This window comes from Apis laboriosa, unplaced genomic scaffold, assembly GCF_014066325.1.
Source record: "Apis laboriosa isolate Shangri-la unplaced genomic scaffold, ASM1406632v1 scaffold104_cov149, whole genome shotgun sequence".
Classification (NCBI taxonomy): Eukaryota; Metazoa; Arthropoda; class Insecta; order Hymenoptera; family Apidae; genus Apis; species Apis laboriosa.
In genome coordinates, this window is record NW_025220694.1 from 2,102,178 (window position 1) to 2,127,088 (window position 24,911).

The window sequence follows — 24,911 nt, forward strand, 5'->3', positions numbered from 1 at the left end:
TTATTAAAAAGTTATTAAAAATGATGATGCCGTGCAATATAATATATTTAGAATATTTGTTAAAACCATTTTTTATCGTATATATATATATATGTAAAATCATTGTAAAAATATATCTACATAGTTTTACAAAAGTGTTTTTTTTCTATTAGAAATTTTTTTTTCAAATAAAATGTTTATTGTAAGTTTTAATGACATAAAATTATTATTGATTATTTTAACTAAATAATGTGCAACATATCAAATATTGCATTCTATACACTGTTTGCTTGTCACAAAACCTTGTTTCTAAGAAAAATTATTTCAAGAAAAATATTTATTGCATGACACAGCAATAGAAGCAAATCTAAAATTACTTTTAGTCATACTTTTAGTTTAAAAAAAAATATTAAATATAATTCTAAATTAATTGTTTTTCAATATTCCAGGACAATATAATTGTTTCTTCAATTTTATTTACTAAACAAAATTTCTTTAGAAAAATAAAATCAAATCGAACTTGAAAAATAATTTTCGAAATTAAAAAAATAAATATCAACACAATTTTAATTGAAATAAATAATTCAAATTTATTTACAAAATTGATTATTATCTTCGATTCGAGAATGTTTAAATATAAAAAACTAGACTACAATAATCGATGAAAAAAATTTCAATTTTTTTATGAGCGCATCTAGAGAAATAAAACTTAAATGACAATGTGTATTTATCCTATAAATATCATAATATCTATTATTTATTATATCTATTTATTTATTTATTATATATACTTTGCATATTTTATTTATTCATTTTAAATTATTCTATTATTACTTATTTCGAATTATTCCGAATATTTATTTTCAATGTCTTTAATACATAAATGCATAAATATCCGCAGACTAATAATCGATTAGGACACAATAATCGATAAAAAAGACATACTGCAGTTCTAAAATATCATATTAAAATATTATCAAAAATCGATGGATATCTATAAACGCAATATATTATCAAAATATTAAAATACAATTAAACGCAATAAATCTAATAATTAATACAAAATCAAATGCACTTGATATTTTCAAAATATCAATTCTATTGAACACAGAATAATTAATCAGAATCACAATACATTAGATTTCCAAATATTATTAAAATATTTACTGAACATAATTCAACGTCGAACTCGACAAGGTTTTAAAACAAAGTTAACAACGGTTAAAAGCAGCTACGGTTGCGCGGTTCAAAGCGCGCCAAACGGTTGTAAAGTGGCAGTGTAACGCGATGCAGCTTCGTTTCCTTTCGGTATCACTTTTCGAACGAAGGCACGAATCGGTCTGTGTAGTCGATAAATTTCGACTTTTCTCGTTCGAGAGAAATGGTGGCTCCTCACTTAACGATAAATTTCGATTTATGAAACCTCGAAGGGGGTAACCTTGGAGGGAGAGTGTTGCAAGACGGCCAACGCGAGGTTTTTCCCCACCACCACCATGGGAAAAGTTCTTTTCGTCCATTTCTTTAAACATGTCTTCCGCGGGGACGAGCATGAAATTCAATAGAGGAGAGAAGTTGGATGCTCGAGAAGTTTATTAAAGGGGAAAGGAATTCTTCGAACGATTGAAAAATATATTTTGCGGTTGATTTCTTTTCGCTGAAGAATTTATCTCTGTTTATTGGATTTATATGAAATCAAATTGTCGGTCATCTAATAATCGAAAGGAAAATTTAATCTCTGTAATAGCAAGAGTAAATAAGTAATTAAAAAATGCAAGCTCATCTAATAATGATCATAATGATGGTTGGAGAAGGAATATTTTGCTTTTTGTATATTTATCTTTATTCTTATCTACAATTACTGCGACCCTCAATCATAATTAACATTTTAATCAACATTTTTATTATTCGTATCATTTAATGCTTCGCCAATTCAACTTACAATTAAGTAAAATTGAATTAAGTTTAATTAAGTAATAATAATATGTACAATGTTCAATTTCTAAATAATAAATTTTCACGAAATAATATATATTTTTCTAAGTCTTTAATTTATAATTTCGTTACGTAGAAGATATTCTTAACTCTACGAAGAATCAAAGTGAATATTTCAAGGAGTTAAGCTTTCTGTATTATATTTTTTGTTATTTTAATTTCATATATCTATTAGTTGTACGTTTCTAAAAGTATATATTCATTCACAATTATCACAATGGAAAATAGAGTAGTAAGTAATAAAATGAAAATAATGAATCATATAGATAAAATAAAAATAAAGAAAAATATATATGTTATATATACAATTAATAATGTATAATTAATAATGATATTGTGTTGACTTGTCGTTTTTTTTTTTTATAATTAATCATGTTTTAAAAACAGTGAACGAGATAAATATTGGCATATTGACTCCTTCGATAAGAAGTTAGTCAACATCAACATTAATTTCGATTGGAAATGCAGAGTTTTGCAACCGGACTCTCTGAATCATATTGTGACTAAAAGATTAAAGTTCATTAACTCTCTTGCATAAAATATATATATATATATATATATATATATATAAATTTTGAATTCGAAAAAGTGTTCTATTCGAAGAGTAACAGTTAGAATTTTTTAAAACAATGCATTCGTTACTCTTTCGATCAATTCTCGAAATGTATATTCGAATAAAGAATTAAAGAATTATGCGAATATTATCGCGTGTGTTAATTGCAAGTTTCTAATAAGTTATGAAGAAAAAAAAAGAATAGTGATATAATAGATCTTTAGAAGATCTATATAATAGATAGAATAGATCTTTGAATTTTCAGTTTTGTTCGATCAGATTATTAACAGAATTAAAAAAAAAAAAAAAAAAAAAAAAAACTATATCTAAAATGACCGGCCTTGAATTTAAAAAAAGGTTTAATCACGACAAGTTTTGCGTGATTTTTATTAATATGATATCATTTCAGCAAATGAGATGAGTAATATTAAGTTGAACGATTAATTTAAATCGTGGACTTTATTACATTATATACTATAAATATATAAGTCCACGATATAAAATAAAAATTTGCATAGAAATTTGCAATATTCATCGATATTAATTTAAGAGCTTCTTATCTTTTTTATCTTAAAAACTTTTACTAGCTAAAGACAATTGCTATTGCATTTGATTTTTAAACTGTTTGATTTCTTTTTTTCTCATTCAACTTTATTATCATTTATCAATGAAAAAATTCTTTGAATATGAGCATTTGATTCTGGGATACTTAAAAAAAAAAAGACTAAAATTTTATTAAATTTTGGCACATTTTTTTTTTGTTTCTTAAATCATTGAAAACATTCAAACTTTTTTCAATTATCAATAATACACAAATAAACAAAGTGTTTTAACTGAAAGGCTACTTATGCAAAAACATTTATGACACAGTTTAAATGTCATGTTTTTAAATATCATGGAACATAAATTTTTTTGTGTCTTTTCTTTCAAATTTTTCCAAGATTCATCAATATTTTTCACTAAGAATATCTTTTTTTTTTTTCTTAAAATCCTATTCTAAAAAATATATTTTAATATCCTTTGGTCAAGCTTGATTAACGAAAATGCTTGGATAAAATTATAAAATAACATCAAGATAACACGTGCAATGTGCAATAATTTTCCAACACATTATCGATCACAAACAATTGTTGTGATTGCTTTTATTTCCATAACTATACATTGCACTAATGAAATATACCGAAGAAATAGTAGGTCAATACGATAGCCGTGAGAATGCAATAAAAATTAATTCCAAAGCAGAAGTAACTGTACATACATCGCTCATTAATACGTTATATTAAAGAAATAGTAGGTCAGCCTATAGAGAGAGTGTGTAAAAAGAATTGATTTCCAAAAGAAAAGAAAAAAGAAGAAAGAAAAATACAGAATTTATTTCATCTCGTTTCTTATGCATCTTTTCTCCCCTTCCCCCCCCCCCTCCCCCCAAAAAAAAACCAACAGAAATCGAAATCTTCGACGTGATGAAAATTGTAACGGTATGCGAATGTATCATCATCGCATGTAATTGTCACTCGTTCTCCTGCAAGTCACGTTTCCGGTGAAGCGACACGGCGATACACTCGAACGACGATTCCACGACGGAAGTAGCGTCGTTCTCGTGGCACGTGTCCTCCCATTCTCTCTCCCTCTCTAGCATAGGAGAGGAGATGCCGCATGATCCACGCAGTGCGTGACAAGATGCTCGCCGTTCGGAGCGAACGAACGCACTTCTCTAGCGGGCTCAGCGTGGGCCCGAGACCTTGTCTATTTATAAAGTGTACCGCGTACTTGCATGCGCGCACGTGGCTGCGTGTAATGTACCGCGATTCCAGCCATGTCGGCCATGTAGGCAGCGGTAGAAAACCGAAGCCCGGCTATCGATAGGCGGCTAGTAATTTCAAACCATCCCGCAAGGCTAACGTTCCGACGCGGAGCGGATTTAATCAGATGGATGAGTGGCGTTAGCCCATATTCGCTGGAATAGATGCAACCAATCAGATTGGATCGCGTACGAAGAGTTAATCGCTTTGCTTGTTTACTCTCTCGTGCGTGGGAAAAAGAATATAATGTATATATATATATATATATATATATATACATATATGTAAATTTTGTACAGATACCTCGATTTCTTTTTTTTTTTTTTTCAATTCTCTCTAAGGGATATTGATATATATCTGTACGTGTTTAGTTTTTTTTTCTTTCTAAGTTGAAAATTCTTGTAGAATCTTTTAATAATAAAAATAAATAAAAGCGTCGATAAATATTTTGTTTTATTAGACGCTTTATTATTAGACGTATCATTGCAACGTTTTTGATGATAAGTGTCGCTGAAGCGGAGTTAAGTGAAAAATTACTGGCGTTCCAGATTTTCGAGCAATTTGATATGGTAATTATATAAAGAGTGTTTGCAAAATGGTGGAACGATCGGTTTAATCGAAAAAGAAAGTGTAATAGATGTACTTTAATTACAATCTGTATGTGTGTGTATGTGTATTTATAAGCAGAGATTAATTTATTTTGTATTAATTTTAAAGAGTAATAAGAAGTAAATTTTAATAATCTAATTATAAGAAATTGCTAATGAATTTTCAAATTTAATTTTCTCAAAAAAAGAAATCTTATATGGAAAATATTATTTTTAGAAATTATCTTCATTTCGATGATTTGATGAGGAACAATTTGTATAATATATTTGTGAAATTATGTAATTAAAAAAATTATGTAATTTATTCCTTCGTATATATCCTTCGTACTTCGAGATTTTAAATGTATTAGAGAAAGACAATATAAATAGATGGATTAGAGTGAGTTAGATTAAATTTTTTGACAACCATTTATTCGCGTTTCGGCCTTTAGTAGTGTCTGTTATTCATCATGGATTTGAATAGAATTTTTTTTTTTTTTTTTAGATATTTTATTGTGACATATCAACAGCGAGAAAAATAATTTTAAGCGGTAGCTTCCAATGGCTTTTTGAAAAAATAAAAAAATTTACCATGTATAAATTTTAATAAAATTTTCTCTAACCACTTTTTTGTTAAAAAATTAAAAATATTTATATAAAGATAAAAAAAGAATTAATGACCAATTTGATTAAAAGAATGTAAACAAAATTTAATTTGAATTTAAATATAATTTATTCAATATCGATCATTTCTTCGCAAATAAAGCTAAAACATTTCTTCAAATATAATGTAAATCCAATCCAAACCAAAGAATATAAATTGCATTCTTAAAAAATATGTAATATTAATTAATTAATATTAATTAAGTAATACTAAAAATACTTTTACTAGTTATTTATTATTATTATTATATCTCTGAAAATAAAAGGCTACATAATAAATATATATAAACAAAAATTATTCAAAATATTGTTAACATAATTCAAAAATCAATAATATAATGTAATTGTTATTGTTGTTTTCTTACATTAAATTCACAAATTTGCACAAATGTACGAGTATATCGCAAGATATTTTACCATTGAACCATTTCTAAATAATTACCAATTTTTCCAAAACGTTAAAGAAAAATGTGTATTTATTATCAAATCTTTTTATTTCATCTTTCCCAGATCGACAATATCGATATCGAGGTTAACTCGAAGCAAACTTTCATATAAATTAACCATAAATCATGACGTCCAATCATGTCATCAATACCCATCAACGTAATTACAACAAAGCAACAAGTTAATAAACACCTCCTCTTTCTAATATCCCCCTTAAGAAGAAACCTTCGAAACATGCCTCTCACAAGATTCTCCTCGCGAGACATTCCCCGGGCCGGTGAATTATTTTTTTTTTTTTTTACAGGATCGTCAGGTTGACGAGCAACGACGGTCAAGATTATAAAGAGCTGCTTGTTTATTCGCTGTGGCCGCAGGTTGCCGCAACAGCGGCTCGGCCAACCCCGTCATAAATGTAAATTGAATTCCGTCGCATAAATTTCCTCCTCGCGGCGTATCCAATAAATTCACCGCCCGATACAATCAGTAATATTCTGTACCATCGTCGATCGGATTACGAAAACTCTTCCCGTGTTCAACTTTTCGATTCTTGATACTTCTTGGAAATGGTGGGGAATTATCCTCTTTTTGGTTGTTGTCGTCGTTGATGAAGAGCAAGGAAATTGTCTACAAGTTGTTAATTAATTAAACCCAAGTTGTTTCGTTTGTGTTTACGTACGATTGTAATTGGAGTGTTAATTAATAGAATTATTCTTTATTTGATCGTCGTTGAAATTATGAATGGATAATAGTGAAGGAGGTGTTTATTAAATTTGCTGATAATGAAAAGCAAGTTAGTTATTTCGTGTTGTTCGGATGATCGGTTCGCGTATTGATGACACTCTTGTAAATAGACCTTGAAACTGTTAGTTTGGCTTCAGTTAGTTGCCGTGAAATCAATTGATCGTTCAGGGTTATTTATGTACGCGCGATCTTCTGGTCTTTACTAGTTTTGCTATGCATGTTTGCATGTATCTGTAATCGATAATGTAAATATAAATCTTACTTTACTATTATTGTAAAGTTAATATTGCTGGGTGTTTATATAATCGTGAGATAGAGTTGTCTCCTAACGTCGTCCCGCTTCATTTAACGTAATATTACATTGCTTATGGTTTAATAAATCGACACTTTTTTTACATCAATTTTTCTTTTCTTTTTTTTTTTTTTTTTTCTTGGATCATAGAATCGATCCTTCGAAAGTGTTTCATAATAAAGTGTTTAATAATAATTTTATTATTATAAATATACATGAAATTTGAAATTTAATTTTGCCTTAATCATTTTAATTCTGATTTTAATATTTGTCAGCCTATTTGGCGGAATGTGAAAAGGTATTGCGATTTTAAATTTCAATTCTGTTCAATATACGTAATAAAATAAAATGCAATATACAAACCCAAAATATAAACTGATAATCGATTTTTGAAAGTTGTTTTGCAACATACAAAATTATCTAAAGGAAGCAAGATTTAAATTTCTATCATCGTAAAATAAAAATACACGAATATAAAAGAAAAATAATAAATTAAATTAGCATTATCAAAACAGTATAAATTCCATCAAATCTAATCGTGATTTCATCGATGAGTTTTACCTATCCTATATGTTAAAACGTTTAAATGTATGTCTACGAGGGATATTTAATTTTTATAAATTTTATAGCAAATAAAAATACATAATTACAAGATTGCTAAAATTAAATTTCCATTATCAAACATCCTCACATTTCTCTGACAGAAGATTAATATTCCTTTCAACTTTTACGAATTCCGGAATAATATTCAATAGAAATTACACGATTAATTAAAAAAAATTATTTAAAGTAGCAAGATAAATTTCTATCATCGAAAGACCGCAAACATCCCACGTTCGTTTAATATCACCATTATTCATCGATAAACTCCATCCATTCATATCCCTTGGAACACCTACAAGAAATTCCTTCCAACTTTTATAAATTCCATTTTAATATAGTCGATGGAAACACACGATTAATTATAAAAAATTAGTCTAAAGATAAATTTCTATCGTCGAAAGACGATATCCCATGTACTTCGATGTATTCCCTCCATCATTCCGCATTCATTGAACATCTATAAGGAATTCCTTTCAACTTTTACACATTTCATAACAATTATTCGAATATAGAAATACACGATCAATCACAAAATTAGCCGAAGAAAGTAACAAGATCAAATTTCCATTATCAAAAGAACGATTCGATCGATGATCGCGTCTCTTGAAGAATAATATCCCTTTCAACTGTTATTTTTTAAAATCTCACGACTAACAAAAATTAGTTAGAACAAAGCAAGTTAGAATAGAATTATTCGTTTAAAATCATCATTCTATCGATGAAGGCTCCATTCAACTGTTATTTTTAAATCCTACAACAATATTCAATAGTAACATAGCAATTAATTAAAAAATTAATACAAAGTAACAAGATTAAATTTCCAACAGGTGCAAACATTCTTTTAAAATCATCACGATTCCATTTTTTAAATCCCACAATTAACAAAAATTGCTTAGAACAAAGCAACGAGATAAAATTTCGAAAAGGTGCAAACTATTCCATTTAAAATCATCGTGATTATATCGATGAAACTTCCATTCAATTATTATTTTTAAATCCCATGATTAACAAAAATCGCTTAAAACAAAGCAACGAGATAAAATTTCGAAAAGATGCAAACATTTCTCTAAAATCATCGCGATTCCATCGATGAAAGCTCCATTCAATTATTATTTTTAAATCCCATGATTAACAAAAATCGCTTAAAACAAAGCAACGAAATAAAATTTCGAAAAGATGCAAACATTTCTCTAAAATCATTCACGATTCCATCAATGAAGGCTCCCTCCATCTTGAAGAATAATATTTCAACTGTTATTTTTAAATCCCACAATTAACAAAAATTACTTAAAACAACGAGATAAAATTTCGAAAAGGTGCAAACTATTCCATTTAAAATCATCGCGATTCCATCGATGAAAGCTCCATTCAATTATTATTTTTAAATCCCATGATTAACAAAAATCGCTTAAAACAAAGCAACGAGATAAAATTTCGAAAAGATACAAACATTTCTCTAAAATCATCGCGATTTCATTAATGAAGGCTCCCTCCATCTTGAAGAATAATATTTCAACTGTTATTTTTAAATCCCACAATTAACAAAAATTACTTAAAACAACGAGATAAAATTTCGAAAAGGTGCAAACTATTCCATTTAAAATCATCGCGATTCCATCGATGAAAGCTCCATTCAATTATTATTTTTAAATCCCACGACTAACAAAAATCGCTTAGAACAAAGCAACGAGATAAAATTTCGAAAAGGTGCAAACATTTCTCTAAAATCATCGCGATTCCATTGATGAAGGCTCCCTCCATCTTGAAGAATAATATTTCAACTGTTATTTTTAAATCCCACGACTAACAAAAATTGCTTAGATCAAAGCGAGGAGATGAAATTTCGAAAAGGTGCAAATTATTCCTTTAAAATCAACGCGGCTCCATCGATGAAGGCTCCAACCATCCGCGGCCTTAGAACGGTAACCACGAGGGATGGTGATAGCTCGAGGGGCGTCGTAATAATTGATCAAGTTTGCATCGCGAAGAAGGGGGTTGGTGGGGGCGAGAGGGGTGGCCGGTTATAGCTGTCGGGCAACGGCGCTTGTTGAACTATGGAAACCGTTTCAGCCGGCTCGGCCTACTTAGGCCACCTTGATATTTTTAGCATTAGGGTCACACCGGCGTACGCTCGGCCACCGTACCTACCACCATCCTGCCTTCCTTCCTTCCTCCACGTTTCAAAAGCGGTGCCTGTTTATCGTGATGTGCGGTGCGACGCGTCGCTCGTGCGTGGGTGATCCAACGTGGGGCAGAGGTGCACAGGCAAGAGAGAAAAACACGCTTTGACGAGAGGGGCGAGCAGGGGACGGTGTCGTTCAACCTCGACTACCACTCGACTATTCGAGGATGAAAGTTATTGGATAATTGGGCATGAGACGCCATTCCGCGTTTCTGTCGCGTCGATCTTACCCTCTCTTTTTTGCGATTTTTTTTATTTTTTTTGGGGAGGGGAGGGAGAAGGTTCTCAATATTACAATGAAGATTATTAGCGCCGTCTCGTGGTTGAACATGACGTAACCGAGTACACGCACGCTAATCGCGCTTTGGAATGTACAATGGTGTTCGTGGAATGTTCTTGGTTTAGTAACGATCGATATTTCTTTTATTTTATTGTTTGGCTGACTAATTAGGAAGAATGGTAATCGTTGCGGAAAGCCGGTTTACATCGTCTTCGAGCGGAGTTGTGATTCATAGCTTTCACTTTGTGTATATTTCATTATACGCGTGTAGAAGAAAATTCTGTATGCAAAAAAGAGGAGGAAGAATTTTTTTTTTTTTTTCGTTTAAGATTAAGGTTTTTGGTGTAAATTAATTTGGAAACACATTTTTAAGCGGAAGTGGTCAATTAATTATCGGTTAAGAGGGTGTGAAAATGAATGAGAAATGAACGGATTGAGATCTTTTCATTCGAAAAAATAGTTTTCGAGAAAATTTTCCCCTTTTCATATTTTATTCCACGTGCTTGTAGAACAATATATTAAATTAACTTTTTATAATTCGCTCGTATCCATTTGTTCAAACACTTGGCACAAATTTTCAAATACATTTAAATTTTATTCTTTTCTTTCAATTTGCACAATTTTAGAATCATTTTCTATCCAATTCTATTCTGTATGCAAAATGTGTTACTCGATTTTAATATTAATCTCAGTATTGTTATTCAAAAAATATTTCAGGTGAAAGTCGAAGGTGGTATCGAAGAAAGTATTATACATTATGGTGTTATTTTTTCGTGAATGGATATAAAGTGAAAATCATTTTTTCAATACTCTCTATAAAAAAATTATTCTATAAAAATTCTATAAAAATTTATCGTTTCCTTGTACGATTTACAAATTTTACAATATTCAAATCGAAATATACTTCTGTAATTATTGATAGAGATTATCGAATGTTTAAAAATGTGTAATTTAAAAAAAGAAAAGAAAAATAAAATTGGCCCTCGTACGACTTTCAAAAATCAACATTGAACGTCTCCTCCATAAGAGAAAACGATTTCTAGAAAAATTCTTTTCTTCATCCTCGAAGGAACCATTGCTCTCTCTCTCTCTCTCTCTCTCTCTCTCTCTCTCTCTCTCTCTCTCTCTCTCTCTTTCTCTCTCACACGTCGACCGAGGATCATTTCTTTTCTTCCTTTGCATTTCAGAGTTATCGAAAGATCGCCCGACAAGTAAGTACGCCGGATAGCGCGCCAGCAGGCTTAGGCAGCCCACAGACTGGAATAGGCGGGCTCCAACAGCATCAGCAACAACCGCAACAGCAATCGCAACAAACGCTTCATCAGCCGGATCCCATGCAGCAATCCAAGGACAATTTGAATCCGGCGGCGAACCAGCAAACCGGGGCACTTAGGAACGGAAATCCTCCGCCTCCTGTCGTTTCTATAGTGAGTACAGACCGAACTTCCTCCTTTTACGACATTTACGACATTCCCCCGACAATGATGTCTCTTTCGTATCCCGCGCGTCAAACCCGCGTTCCTCGAATCTTTCCACCGTATTTATGACGTGGTATTATCGCGTTAAAATGTAAACTTTACGGCGGAGAAACTTATTTGTGAAAAAGGACATAAAACTCGGAGAAGGAGGAGGAGGAGGAAAAGAAAAAAAAAAAAAAAAAGAAAAAAAGAATGGAAAAAAAAAAAAAAGAAAAAAGTACGGTGTTTTTCGTGAATAAATCATGATGGTACAAGTGATGAAACAAGTTGTGCATGAGCAAACGATGGAAAGAAATGTTAATTTAACCGTACGTGAGGTATTTACGCGTTGGCATGGAGGTCATCGATAACCGGTCATGCCGGAATTAATTAAAAGTATTGAAATTAAATTGCAGTGACTCGTGAATGATTGTATTCGTTAGAATTTTTTTTAATCCTTTTGATATTATGCAACGAGTATAAAATATGCTCAATGTATATTACGAAAGAAATTTTATTTATTTTTTTTTTTTTTTAATGATTTACAATGGGGCATATAAAAGGGGTGTAGAATGTTTCACATATTCTTCTACGTAAATTTATTAAAATTTATTTATTATTTTCTCCGTAATTTTTTAGACTTAAAAATATAATTTTGGTCTAAAGTTTGAAAATATATATATAAAAAATTTATTATGTAAATGTAATAAAAAGATGTTTTCTACTATTTTGCAATGTAAAAATGTAATCATAATAATGTTTTATTTTACAATGCAATCGTATTATATTTAACATTTTAAACTTTAGATTCTAAAACTATATTTTCACGAAAATTTGGAGAGAAAATTTTAAGTTTTGAAGATTCACAAGATTCACAAGACATTTTCGGCACAAAATATAAAAAAAAAATTGATATACATATACTCAAAATATCAAAATTAACACGTAGAAAAATTAAATTCTACTTTGCACAAAATTACTCTTCTTGTGAACGATCACAAAATAATTATGAGAAAATTGGAAAAAATTTTCGATTTGATGATTCGTTTTGATAAAAATTCAAAAACATTAGACGCGTTAAAATAAATGGAAAGACTTTTTCAATTTTTACTACATTACGTAATAATAAAAAATAAAAAATCTTCCAAATCTTATCGAAAAGAGATTTCTAATTCGCGTGTTGGAGAGTCTGGGAATCGCCGATTCTCCGAGATTTGAAATGGAGTCGAAAATCCTCCGATGAGATTACAGCCGTCTTGGTCCCCGAGGACGGCATCCCCTTCCCACTTAGCCACTCCTCTCTCGTAATCTGGCACAGTGTATCGCGCGCGTAACGCGTAGCACGCTTGAGGGAATAAACAGTTCCCTATCGGTGTGTGGCTCCTTGGAGTATTTCGTGTATGCCAATGCTAAACGGAGGCCAAGGACCTTGACCTAGACCATCGCGGTTCATTACTTCCATTTGTCTTCACCCTCCAACGGAATATGCTTGTTTACTATCCTGTATTTCGTGTGAAAAATTTTTGGGACGAATTATATATATTTTAAAATTCTATTTTAAAACTTTAACTTTAATCTTCGATCGAATAAATATCAAGATCGATCGGAATTGGAAGCGCGAATAATAAGAACAATTTTTGTCCAATTTCGGTCAAAATATATGAAATATAGATGATTCTTTTGCAATACGATTATAGATATACAATAATTTGTTAAAGAAAAAAATTTAACTCTTTGCCTATTTCGCTCGATCGAACCAGCAACTCCAGACTCAAACTCGTGCGTTCAATGGTCTCATAAGATTACCATAAGATAATTACTCATAAGATAAGATTACACCTCATAAGATTATATGTAAAGAGCGAGATACGTAGGAATCTATTTATGAAGCGATATTCTAAAAAAATCAAACATAAATAAATATTGTCGCCATTCAACAATCTCAGTGGTGCCGGAGAGTGGCGCTGGAGTTACGGCATTAACTCAAGAGAGTAACCGTTGGAGAGCAAAGGGTTAAATTTATTGAAGAAGTAAAAAAATAAAGGTTTTTTAATATTTTTCTTTTCAAGAAAATGAAAAAATTGATTTCTCTGACTTAAAAAAAGAAAGAAGATTTAATTCGTCATTGTTAATAATTATTATAAATGAGAATTATGCGATATCAGATATAAACATACACGTTAGTGATTTCCACGTAAATCGGTCTCGAAATTATATCTCTTTTCGAAAAGGATAGGAATCCTTTTCTTTTTTTTTTTTTTTTATCACTTTACTTTATCATTCCATAAGAAACGAAAGAAGAAGAAACCTGGAATTCCATTCCAACTCATTAGAACTTGAAAAATTCTTACCTGATTAAAAAGAAACTCGCACCGGTATAAACCAGTCCCTCGTCTCTCGACGAGCTTCCTCGACAAGCGTCATCCCGGACTGTCGCTTTCAACGAGGCCGAGGAGAGGATGAGGAAAGCCGAGCAAAGGAGTAGGTTGAAACGTCGCGAGGAATGCGGTTCGCCGCGCTCGTTTCGAGCTCTCGTGCATCCTCTCTTCAGGTCCTCTTTTGCCCGGCCCGAGAGGTTACTGGGCAAACCAGTCTGCTCGATCGCGCATCCAATTCTCTCTCTCTCTCTCTCTCTCTCTCTCTCTCTCTCTCTCTCTCTCTCTCTCTCTTTCCGTTTTCTGCCCGCGACACGTGCGAACACGTGTGAGGATAATCCGTGTGTGCGAAACGTACGCGTGTCCAATCCGCGGCCTCCTCGTGACGATGTTGCAGCTCATCCACGACTCGTCCGGTTATCGGCTACCGTCCAAGGCCGACACGTTCAACCCTGAATTCAATCTTCTCTCTCTATCTCTCTCTTTCTCTATCTCTCTTCCAGATGCGTTCCACGTAGGAGCAAACCGCGAAAATTTACCGCTCCATTACTGTCCACGATCGTGAAAGATGTTCTTGAAAATGGACGTTCACCCATTGGATGTTTCTTGAATGTACAACGTCTTTGGGGGGAGGGGGGAGGGATGGGTGGTTTAGTCGGTTTGCGAATTTATAAGATCACGGTAACTTAGAGATTTTTGCTACTTGGTGGTTTTCAAGTTTTTTTGATAAAAGCTTCTTTATATAAGGGAGCGTTGTAAAGGGTTTAAATTCACAGATGGTCGGTTTTCTCTTAGGATCTTCTTCGTTATGAATCTTCGTTACAAGCTTGTTAAGAGATTGAAAAGATTCTTTATCTTAAAGATTCGCGATAAATCTCGTCTAATTTGTTCGTATTCGTAGCATCTATGCAAAAAAGAATCTTGAGATCTTCCCTCTTCGTTTCTACGCGCGTGTATATAATAGAACAGGCGAAGTTTTGTTCAAAATTTTTTAAAATGAAAAGAAAAAAATCTCAAATCCACGATAAATTTTATCTTTCTTCTTCGTACGTAGCATCTGTAGTTAAAAAAAAATTTTCCAACTCTCAAATTTCTCCCTTAACCATACGCAAAGGATATAAAAAAAAAAATCCCGATAAATCTCATGTTTCTTCCCGTTTTCTATTTAAAAAATCTCGCAACCTATAAACCCTTTTTACCACCTTCATACATCACCACTCCTTCTCCAGTATCCACGCTTAACTTAAATCTCAAATGAATAATTCCGTTTAAAATTTTCCATCCTCCAGGGGAAAAAAGGATCCTCTAAAAAAAAGAAATCTTCCAATCTTTCAAATTTCTCGCCTTCCTCGCCTCCACGCGATTTTTTGAACAAAACAGGCTGAGAAACAGCGACAACGCAGGGAAGGAATCGTAGAAGGTATCGGCACGTTTGCACCCTGGGACGCATCGATGCGATGCCAGGCCTTGTTCCTCTCCGTCCGTCATTCTCCGCCTCCGCCACCTCTTGCTCCTCTCTTGATACTGCTCGCTTTTCCTTCCCCTCCCTCCCTTCCTGCTTTCTCTCCGCCGGGACGGAGGAGGTTTCCTCCTTCTCCTCCTCCTCCTTCTTCTCTCTCTCTCTGTCTCTCTTCTTCATCGCCCGCTTCCCTCCTCCCTCTCTCTCTCTCTCTCTCTCTCTCTTTCCACCCGTGTCTCTGTCTCCCTTCGTGAACTGTCTCTCTCGGTAGGTCGGTGGTTCCTGTTCCTGCGGGTATTGATTCGCGTTGGCGGGCGGTCACCGCCCCCATAGTCGCTGTCTGCCGGTAGTCTACCCTTGCCCCGACGTTATGCTGTTATTTCGGCGGCCGATCTCCTCGCAGCCCTTGTCACGAGGGAAAAAACCGCGAAAACGCGACGCCCTGCCACCGCTCGCCCCGGATCGACACGTAACCTCGGTAAGAGCCCACCGCTCTGCTCTTCTCCTTTCGCTCGTCTCATCCTCCTCTTTCGCCCTCTTTTTCTAATACATAACCAGGCGTGTGCGTATCGTAACGCCTGATACCTTTTGCCCACTTTGAACCACCACTTTCCCACTTCTCCCTTCGAGTTTTTGTTTTCGTTTTTTTTTTTTTTTTGTTTGACGATGTTTCTTTTTCTTTTCTTTCTCTTTCCGTTAGGAGGAGAAATTATAGGGGGATTTGACTTTGGATTACGTGAAAATTGTATGTAATGGTATGATCTTACGGTAGTATATATTGTTGTTTTTCGTGTATTGTTCGTTGAAAGATTGAAAATTGAAAATTGGAGAGTGTGTATTGTATCGGGATACACGAAATAATAATTAGAAAGTTGAAGTATATTATGAAATTAAATAGGGATTGTCTTATCTATAAACGAATTAAAAGTAATTGTAAGATTTTTAATAATTTAAAAATTTCATTGCGAATTATTTTTTAATACATTTTTCATACGTTTAAGTTTGTACTTGATGTATTACATCAATTTTTTTTATTTAGTAACAGGCAAAAAATGATATTCTTTATTGAAATATTAATGGAATATTTCTTATTGTTTGAATATTATAATTGTATTCAATCATAAGTAATACTATAAGTATATAGTATAACTATAAATAACTATCACTATTACGTTCGAAAGAATCAAATTAAAGATAAAAAAAAAAGCAGTTTAATTATAGAGAATTTATAGAGTTAGTTTAATTATAGAGAATTATTCGTTATTTATGTTTATTACATATTTTCGTTAAGATATGGATTGTAATTTTGCATCAATATCTAAAATTTGCAATAATTGCTATAATAGATTTTAAATTATTTACAATATTATTTTAATTAATATTTGGAATGAAAGATATAAATGCATTTGGAAATTTCATTTTTGATATGAAAATTTCAAAAGTTTTGTTTCTAATAATTAGATAATAATAACTTAATGGTAATGCTTAATTTTTAACTGATGATTAATTATATTCGTTGTATGCAAGATAATTTTAAAAAATTTTGTTTAAAAAAATTTTAATACAAATATAGCACAAAATAGAATAATAATTTGTTGATTGGATTAGAAAAATATCGTAGATATGATATATCAATAATAATTAAATTATTTATTTGTTTTTCTTATCCTTGTTTTTTTGGAAAATTGTATATTGTTAATATAAAATCATTTTTTACAATTTTTAAATTCCTGTTTCTTTTTTTTTTTTATTAATCCATTGAAATGATTGACTAGATTGACTAGAAATGCGATAGCAATTCTTATATCAATATCTTTTGACTTGAGTTCAAATTTTAAACAATAATAAAATTTATTATCTTTGAATATCAAAAATTTAACATAAATTCTATTAATAATTCCATTATAATCACTCATTATTATTTGCCACAACTTACCATTGATTTGCATTCCAAAATTTTAGAAGAAAAAAAAAAAATTTCAAACATTAAATTCCACCGACATAAATTCCATCGATCGTTAATCAACCAACTTCTCAAAATCCCATCCCGTTATAATCTCCTCCTTACTCCATCAATCCCGTCAGCCATCTCAACAACGATCTCACGTCCCAACAGCGCCGAACAGTATTCGTCTTAGAAATCCCGAAATCGAAATAGTTGCGGTGAACGCAACACGTCCCCCAAAGATGGCGGTCACAACAAAGCGAACGGTGACGAGCGCAGAACGCAGAACGGCGCGAGTTATAAAGGCTCTTGCGTTCACGCGGAACACGTGTTTCGTGCCGCGTAATAAACGATGGTCCGCGGCGTTAATCGCGCGTTTCCACCCGCGCGTTAAACGGGGCTATCCGAACGCGTAAACGCGGTCAACCCTGCGATACGGTAATTGGCAATATCGTCGCCGATAAAGGAATCAACGTTACAGCCGGCCGCACGGCCGGCGCACAATTATGCAGTAAACCGAAACCGCGAAACGCGGCACGCTCGTTGCACGAATTGCGTCCGACCGCGAGGCACGTGCGGTTTTCGCTGTGTCGCGTGCATCGACCTGTACGGGGAATCTCTGAATCCCTCCGTTTCCGCCGTTTTCTCGTCCACCGACGGGAAGGTTTCGGCAAGATTTCGACGTGGCTTCTTAAGCAATACAATTAGTGGTTCTTAATTCGTATGAGAGAGATTCGTATGAGATGGTGAGGTTGTTGTTATATGGGATAGATCGAGAGAGAGATATTTGTTTGGGAAGGAATTTGAAGGCTGTTGGTTGGAGCAATGTTTTAACATCTTCGTGATGATTATATTGTAGGTAAATATTTATTACAGGGTAATTAGTAGGTAGAAAATTATTCTAAAGTAGGAGTATGTATATATATGTATATAGAATGTTTATATGTTTATATTGGTGGACACGTTTGGAGAGTGATATTCTAAAGATCAAAACGAGTAGAAAAGTTGTTACTTGAAGCTTATTTATTTGAGTTGAAAGAAATTTAAATTCGTGTTAACAAAGTGGGAACAGAATGCGACGATAGCTTTGTCATCGTAACAAAGACAGAGTGAAAATATTTTTTATTTCCGTTTCACTTCGTCGTTTAAATTTTAATTGCTTATAATTTAAAAAATAAATTTTAAAGAATTTTGTATATCAATTTTTGTGTTTGTTTTAATCTTTAGAATTGTATCTCCAAAAATAGGTACACATTATGAAAATTTTCAATAGTTTATTTAATTTTATATTATAAAATGATAGACTTTTTATAATATATTATAATATAATATTAATAATTTTAAGTATTATTTCTTGATCTATTGCCATTAAGTTAAATTTTAAAACAAAAGTTTAATATATTTATCAAAATAATATAATATAATATAATATAATAATTTTAAAAAAAATTGTTATTGGATTATTATTATTATAGGATTAATAATAATATATTCGATGCATATTAAAAAATTTGAGTTTAATCTTTAAACTTTGTGACAATAGAAACTTAAAGAAGATGAAAAAAAGATTAAGAATTTTTAGGTTATAATACTTACATATATATAAAATATTTCTCGAATAGACCAAAGTTAAATTAAATATTCTTTATTGATCTTTACTTCACGTTTCACTGAAGATATTTTTCGATTAAAATTATTCTCAGTTATAAACAAGTTAAATTATTATTTATATTTATAATAAACAAAATTTATAATATATAAATTTCTTAAATTATTTTGTTAATTATACATTTTATCAAAAGTATAATATTTTATCGATATGATTTTTTTCCTCATTTCGGCCTTCAGATGGCAATTTATGACATTCCGAGTTTTATAGTAAATGGCAATCTTGGTTATAATTCTTAAGCGATAATAAGGATAGAATAAAATTTCAGAAAACAAAATTAAATGATTTCGAGTGATTCGTTATGTGGTCAATATGTTTAATCCAGAAATGGAAGCATTTTTAAAATTATAAGATCATTTTTGCTTTTTTACTTAAGAATACTTAAAGATTGATGTTAAACTTGTACATTTTTACATATTTTACAATACTTGATTTACTAAAAATTGATTAGTTTAAAAAATATTTTATTTTTAAATTTTTATGTAAAAAACAAGATCATGAATAAAATATCAATTTTTGATAAATTTAATTGATATTTATTCAGTTAATTTTTTTTATAAAGAATAAAAGTATGCATTAATTGATATATATAAAAAAAAAAAGTATATAAAATTTAGAAATACAACTAAAATCATTTTCATTTCAAGCACATGCACCATATAATGTAAATATTATATTATATTTATCATTTAATATATTTTACCCCATAAAATTTTATTCTATCTTATTATCGTTTTAAAATTACAACTAAGCTAACTTGCGTGAAATTAAATCTGTTATTACATAGAAATAATGGAATATGAATTTCAGAAATGTGAGGTTCTGAGAAATAATAGAATCATTGATTTTTTATAAGGTATTAATCCTTTGCACTCAACATTGACATCAAGATTGAAATATTATAAAATTTACTTTTTTTAGAAAACATTGAAATAATGAAAACAAAATTTTTTTTTTGAAATTTGAAAAAAATTTATTGTAATGTATTGTAAATGTCTACGTCTATTATAAAAAAATATGCAATACAAAAATAATCAATAAGATTATAACGAATGAAACTTCACTAATAATTGTTGATTAGATTTTCAATTTAAGTAAAAGAAAATTTTACTTAATGTCATTGATCAAACTTAATCTGACAGTGAACATTCCATTTTCAATTATATTCGTGTTTTAAATTTAACAATAAGAAATAATATAGAACAACAAATCTGGAGAAACAAAGAAAACGGACAAAATATTTTTATTTGTGATAAAAGAAAAAACTCAAGAGAATTGATGGTTTCGCTCAAAAGAATTATTTTAAAAAACACTATTTCATAAAACACGCTATAAAAAGTAAATAAACTATTAAAATCTTATTTTTCTTATGCATATTAAACACGCATTCAGCCTTTAATTATAATTTATTCTACCGGGCAAAACAACAAAACGTTAAAATGTTCTTTTCAAGCACAAAGAATTAATCCTGTCACATCCTTCAAGCCTTCCTTGACTCCAACCATCCTCTTTTATTATTGTAAATACATAAATACGATATAAATACGAAAGAATCATCGCGGATACGTGTATTTAATTTCCTGCCTCATTGTCAGTTTTATGTCGCGATTCTCTCGCGAGGACATTTAAAATCTTTTAAAACTTAAAAAAAAAAAAAAAAAGAAAAAGAAAAAAAGAAAAAGAAAAAAAAGAAACGAATTAAAGATATTAGAAAAATTCAAGAGCCATCACAAAGAAGATTAATAAGAATCGTACACTATGATTAAATTCCTTTAATGAAAAATAAAAATTATTATAATATATATATATATATATATTATAATAATTTTATATATATATTTTTATATATATAAATATAAAATCCAGTTCATATCACGCAAAGGAAAATTATCACGAATTCCTCATCGACATACATCCATCTCACAGCCATACCTCCCCCTCACCACACAGCAGCGTGGTCCATCCGCGAAAGGAGAAGAAGAAGCGAGTATGAATTCCCCCCTAGGGGAAAAAGCACGAGAGAGGTGTAAGCCTGCGGCTTTGTTCCACAATTTTTTCTCGTTTTCCTTTTCTCTCTCTCTCTCTTTCTCTCTCTCTATCTATCTCTCTATCTCTTTCTCTCTCTATCTCTCTTTCTCTTTCTTTCCGCGAGGATCGCTCGAGGCGCATTGTTTTCGCCGAAAGCGAGCCAGTCGTGAATAAAACCGTCGGCCAAGATGTAGATAGCGCGAAATACCCGTTTCTGTCTCCCTGTTCACCGATTCTTTTCTCCGATTTAAGCGCGCAAGAGCGAGCGAATATAAATTCCCGTGTGGTCCTTTCTCAAAGCAAGGGAAAGGGAGGGGGGAAAGGAGGATAGAAGGGAGGGGGAAAAAGACGAAAATTTCGTCGAGAAGCTAATCGGCGAAGCGTCGAAAAATTTTATGGGTGTCGATACGGGCATCTGTCGACTAGAGTGTCTATCCTTCTCGAGAGAGGAATCGTTTTAACGAGCGAGCGTGTATAAATCGTTCGTCGAGAAAGGCGGAGATACGGAATGTTTGAAAAGGAATCGACCAACTGATAGTTTCAATGTCTCTCGGTTCGATTGGAGCGCGTTCCACGTTGAAAGTGGAAACTGAAATATTTTCGAAAGAGTTGATTGTATGTAGCAAGATCGTGGCTTTTGCTTCGCTCTTCGTCACGTTGTTTCGTTTCGTTTTCTCTTCGTTATAAATGATTACGTTGTCGTTTAATAAATCATAGTTTTATCATTTCGTTAAAAATATATCAGACGGGATACTTTTTGAAGATTCGATTCTAGAGATCGAAATAAATATAAAAATTGTTATAAAAAAGTTTCGATTTTGACTTTGTTAAATTATAATTACGTACAATTAAAGTTTTAAATTGTAATTTAATAATTGAATAATTTTGCATTTGTTTTGAATCCTCTAGAATCGAAAAGTTTCTCTATTCTCACGAATATATTAACATCTTGTATATTAAATTATTATTTTTCATTATCGTGTATATGTATAATATACATGATGAAAAAACATTATTGTCAAAAAAGATTTAGACAAATTGTCTAAATTGTCTTAATCGTTTTGAGAGAGATATAATTTGATGTAGCTCTTTCTTTTATAAGTAGAGAAAATATGCAGAGAACATACGAAGATCGAATTATTAATATTGAGAAATATTTATATCGAGAACTGCTTTAAAAGATACTCTACTATATTCCTTATTTTGAAATTTAAATTAAAATTATCTTTTAAATTAAATAAATAATTTAAACACGATTTAATAATTTAAAACTTTTTTGTAGAAAATAATAAATTGCATCGATTAATTCATAAAGAAAATGTGATTCCATATTAAAACCAAATTAATAAATTCATGCCAAATTAATAAATTCATATATAATTATTTAATTAATCTTTATATATTTTCTTTCACATATATTATATCTTAAAAAATGACTTATAATAACGACTTTTTTCGATATAACGTAAATTTCGAAACAATAATAGATAAATACATAAAATAAGAAATACAACATATAAATACTTCGTAAAATATCCTCGAGTCTATTTAAAAATATTGATGAGAAAAATAGACACTGATATAAAATTGCAAGAAAATTGCTAAACTAAGAAATGAATAAGATCTGCATTATTTAATAGTTATGCCCTTTTCTGTCCATGGTGGTCTCATAAAAGAAACGCAGGTTAATTATATCTCCTTTCAAATGCTTTAATTACATATCAATGTGTTCTGATAAAAACATTTTAAGAATTTAAAAAAGAAACTTAAGAAATTTCAATAAAAAATAAATTGTAAATTGTAATTATCGCATAATCATTACGAATTGCAATGTATCGGCATTTCAATCACAAATTCAATAGCTTTCGAACAAATGACGGAATGGTTTCGAAGGAACGACGATTCATAAAAATTTACCTCATCCCTTTCTCTTACCGCATGTCTCCGTTAGAAAAACGCTGGACGTATCGCAGACACGCTCTCCCGTAATCGTGGTCCGACATATAAATAGCACGATAAAAGCTGTTTTACTGCGCGAACGATTCCGTTTTTATCGGTTTTCACGGCGTGTGCCGCTCGCGATCGGCGGCCGCCGGGCGAACGATGGGGCAAAAAAGGGAAAACAAGAAGGATAAAAGAGAGGAAACGAAAAAAAGAGACTGCGTTGTGTAGACAGAGATAGATAGAAAAAAAAAGAAAAAGAACCGTTTCGCGCCACTATTTACCGTGTCGCTAAAGAAAAAGGACGAGGGTATTAGTGTCTTGAGAGTCGCTTGCAAATAATGTCTCTATAGTTACTTTAATACGTCTATATTTCATCGTTAAAGCGTGATGTGCGAGCAGGTTGTTGTTCGAAGTATGAAATAAGAAAAAAGAAGTTGAACAAGCGCGGTGCGCCGAAGAAAATAATGAGACTAGTAAAAATACATATGTTGCTCTAATAAGTTAAAATATGCTATCTAGTATTTTCTTCATTTCTCATCTTTCGAATAAAGTGATTAACTCTTATGTAATATATAATACATAGTTTTATTTTTTTTAAATAAATCACAATACTTGTGACTGGAATTGTACTATTTATTTGGTACAAATTTTATTAACTATTCGTCATTCGTATTTCTTTTCGATTCGTTCGTATATTCTTAATAAATTTTGTCGAAAATATCGCGATTTTGATCATTACTAAACAGATTCTACAGTCGATAGATTTTCATTCGATTTGATCAAATTGCTTTTTATAAATGCTCTTTAGATTATTAGCGATATTAACCAAATCTAACTTGACCTGATCTAATCGTATCGTGATCACTAATATAAATCAAGTATTACAATTTTATGCAACGTATTTCTATCTTATTTTAATTTTCTTAATATTATTATCAAAGAATGCATACTCTAATTTAATTTTATTAAATTTATTTTTTCAAGAATGAATATTAGTAAAGATCAATTTTGTTTCTTTTAAATAGAATTATATATTTTTTAATTGATATAACTTCTCATTAAAAATTCTTGACTTATTTGTGTCTAGAAATTATTAGTTTAGCAATTTCAATTTAAATTTTGTAAAATTTATTGAAAGACAAGAGAAGCATGAATAGGAGAATATTATAAAATTCATATTGAAATATCTTCCAATAATTTTTAAATATATATTAATATTTTTGCATCAATTGATGCATTAAAAAATACATAATTCAAACAAAACAAAGTTTTTGTGATATTGATGTGTTTATTGATGTGTCCATAATATACTTGCTTCGTTATCATTCAATCCCCTCTTTTCCCCTGCAATTAATAATATAGAAAAAAAATCAAGATATCAAAAGAACACTCTCCAAATAATAAAGAGAAAAACAGATAATCGATTAAATTATCGTTTCTAGAAGAGAGAATTGAAAAAGAAGAAAAAAAAAAAAAAAAAGAAAGGAAAGAAATTGAAGAAAGAGATTGGAAAAAGGACATTCGTGTTCACAAATGAATTTTCATCGCGATAATCCGCGCGTGCACGCATCGAAACGCTTAATGAAATAAGCGTATCGATGCGGGACTGATTGCTGTGGCTAATTCGTCGATAAATTTGCAGCCCCTCTTGTTTGAGTCGGACGTTGAGGGGGAGTCAGTGGGGGGTGGGGGTGAGGGAGGTGAGGTCGGGGGCGGAAAGAGAACCACGGTGGGGTGGATCAGAGGAAAACGGTTGGACAGAGAACGGCGAAATTAATTTCTGGCTCGATTTTCAAAGCGGTTTAAATTCTCTCCGGCCACCACCACGCGTTTCGACCGCCCTGCTACGCGTAATCGAATATCGGTCGATCCTCTCTCCCCCTCGCTTTCGTTCGTGAGTGAACAGGTGTGTA

At 31.4% G+C, this 24,911-nt stretch overlaps 1 protein-coding gene across 2 annotated transcripts in view; it reads left to right on the forward strand.

Annotated features, from left to right (window-relative positions):
- Nucleotides 1-24,911, forward strand: part of LOC122712506 (DNA N6-methyl adenine demethylase-like) — a 173,267-nt gene that overhangs the window by 128,025 nt on the left and 20,331 nt on the right. For both annotated transcript variants that reach the window (XM_043932619.1, XM_043933459.1), the window contains one exon: nucleotides 11,309-11,548. In XM_043932619.1, the coding sequence (XP_043788554.1) occupies nucleotides 11,309-11,548 (240 nt within the window). The remainder of the gene's footprint in view (nucleotides 1-11,308; nucleotides 11,549-24,911) is intronic.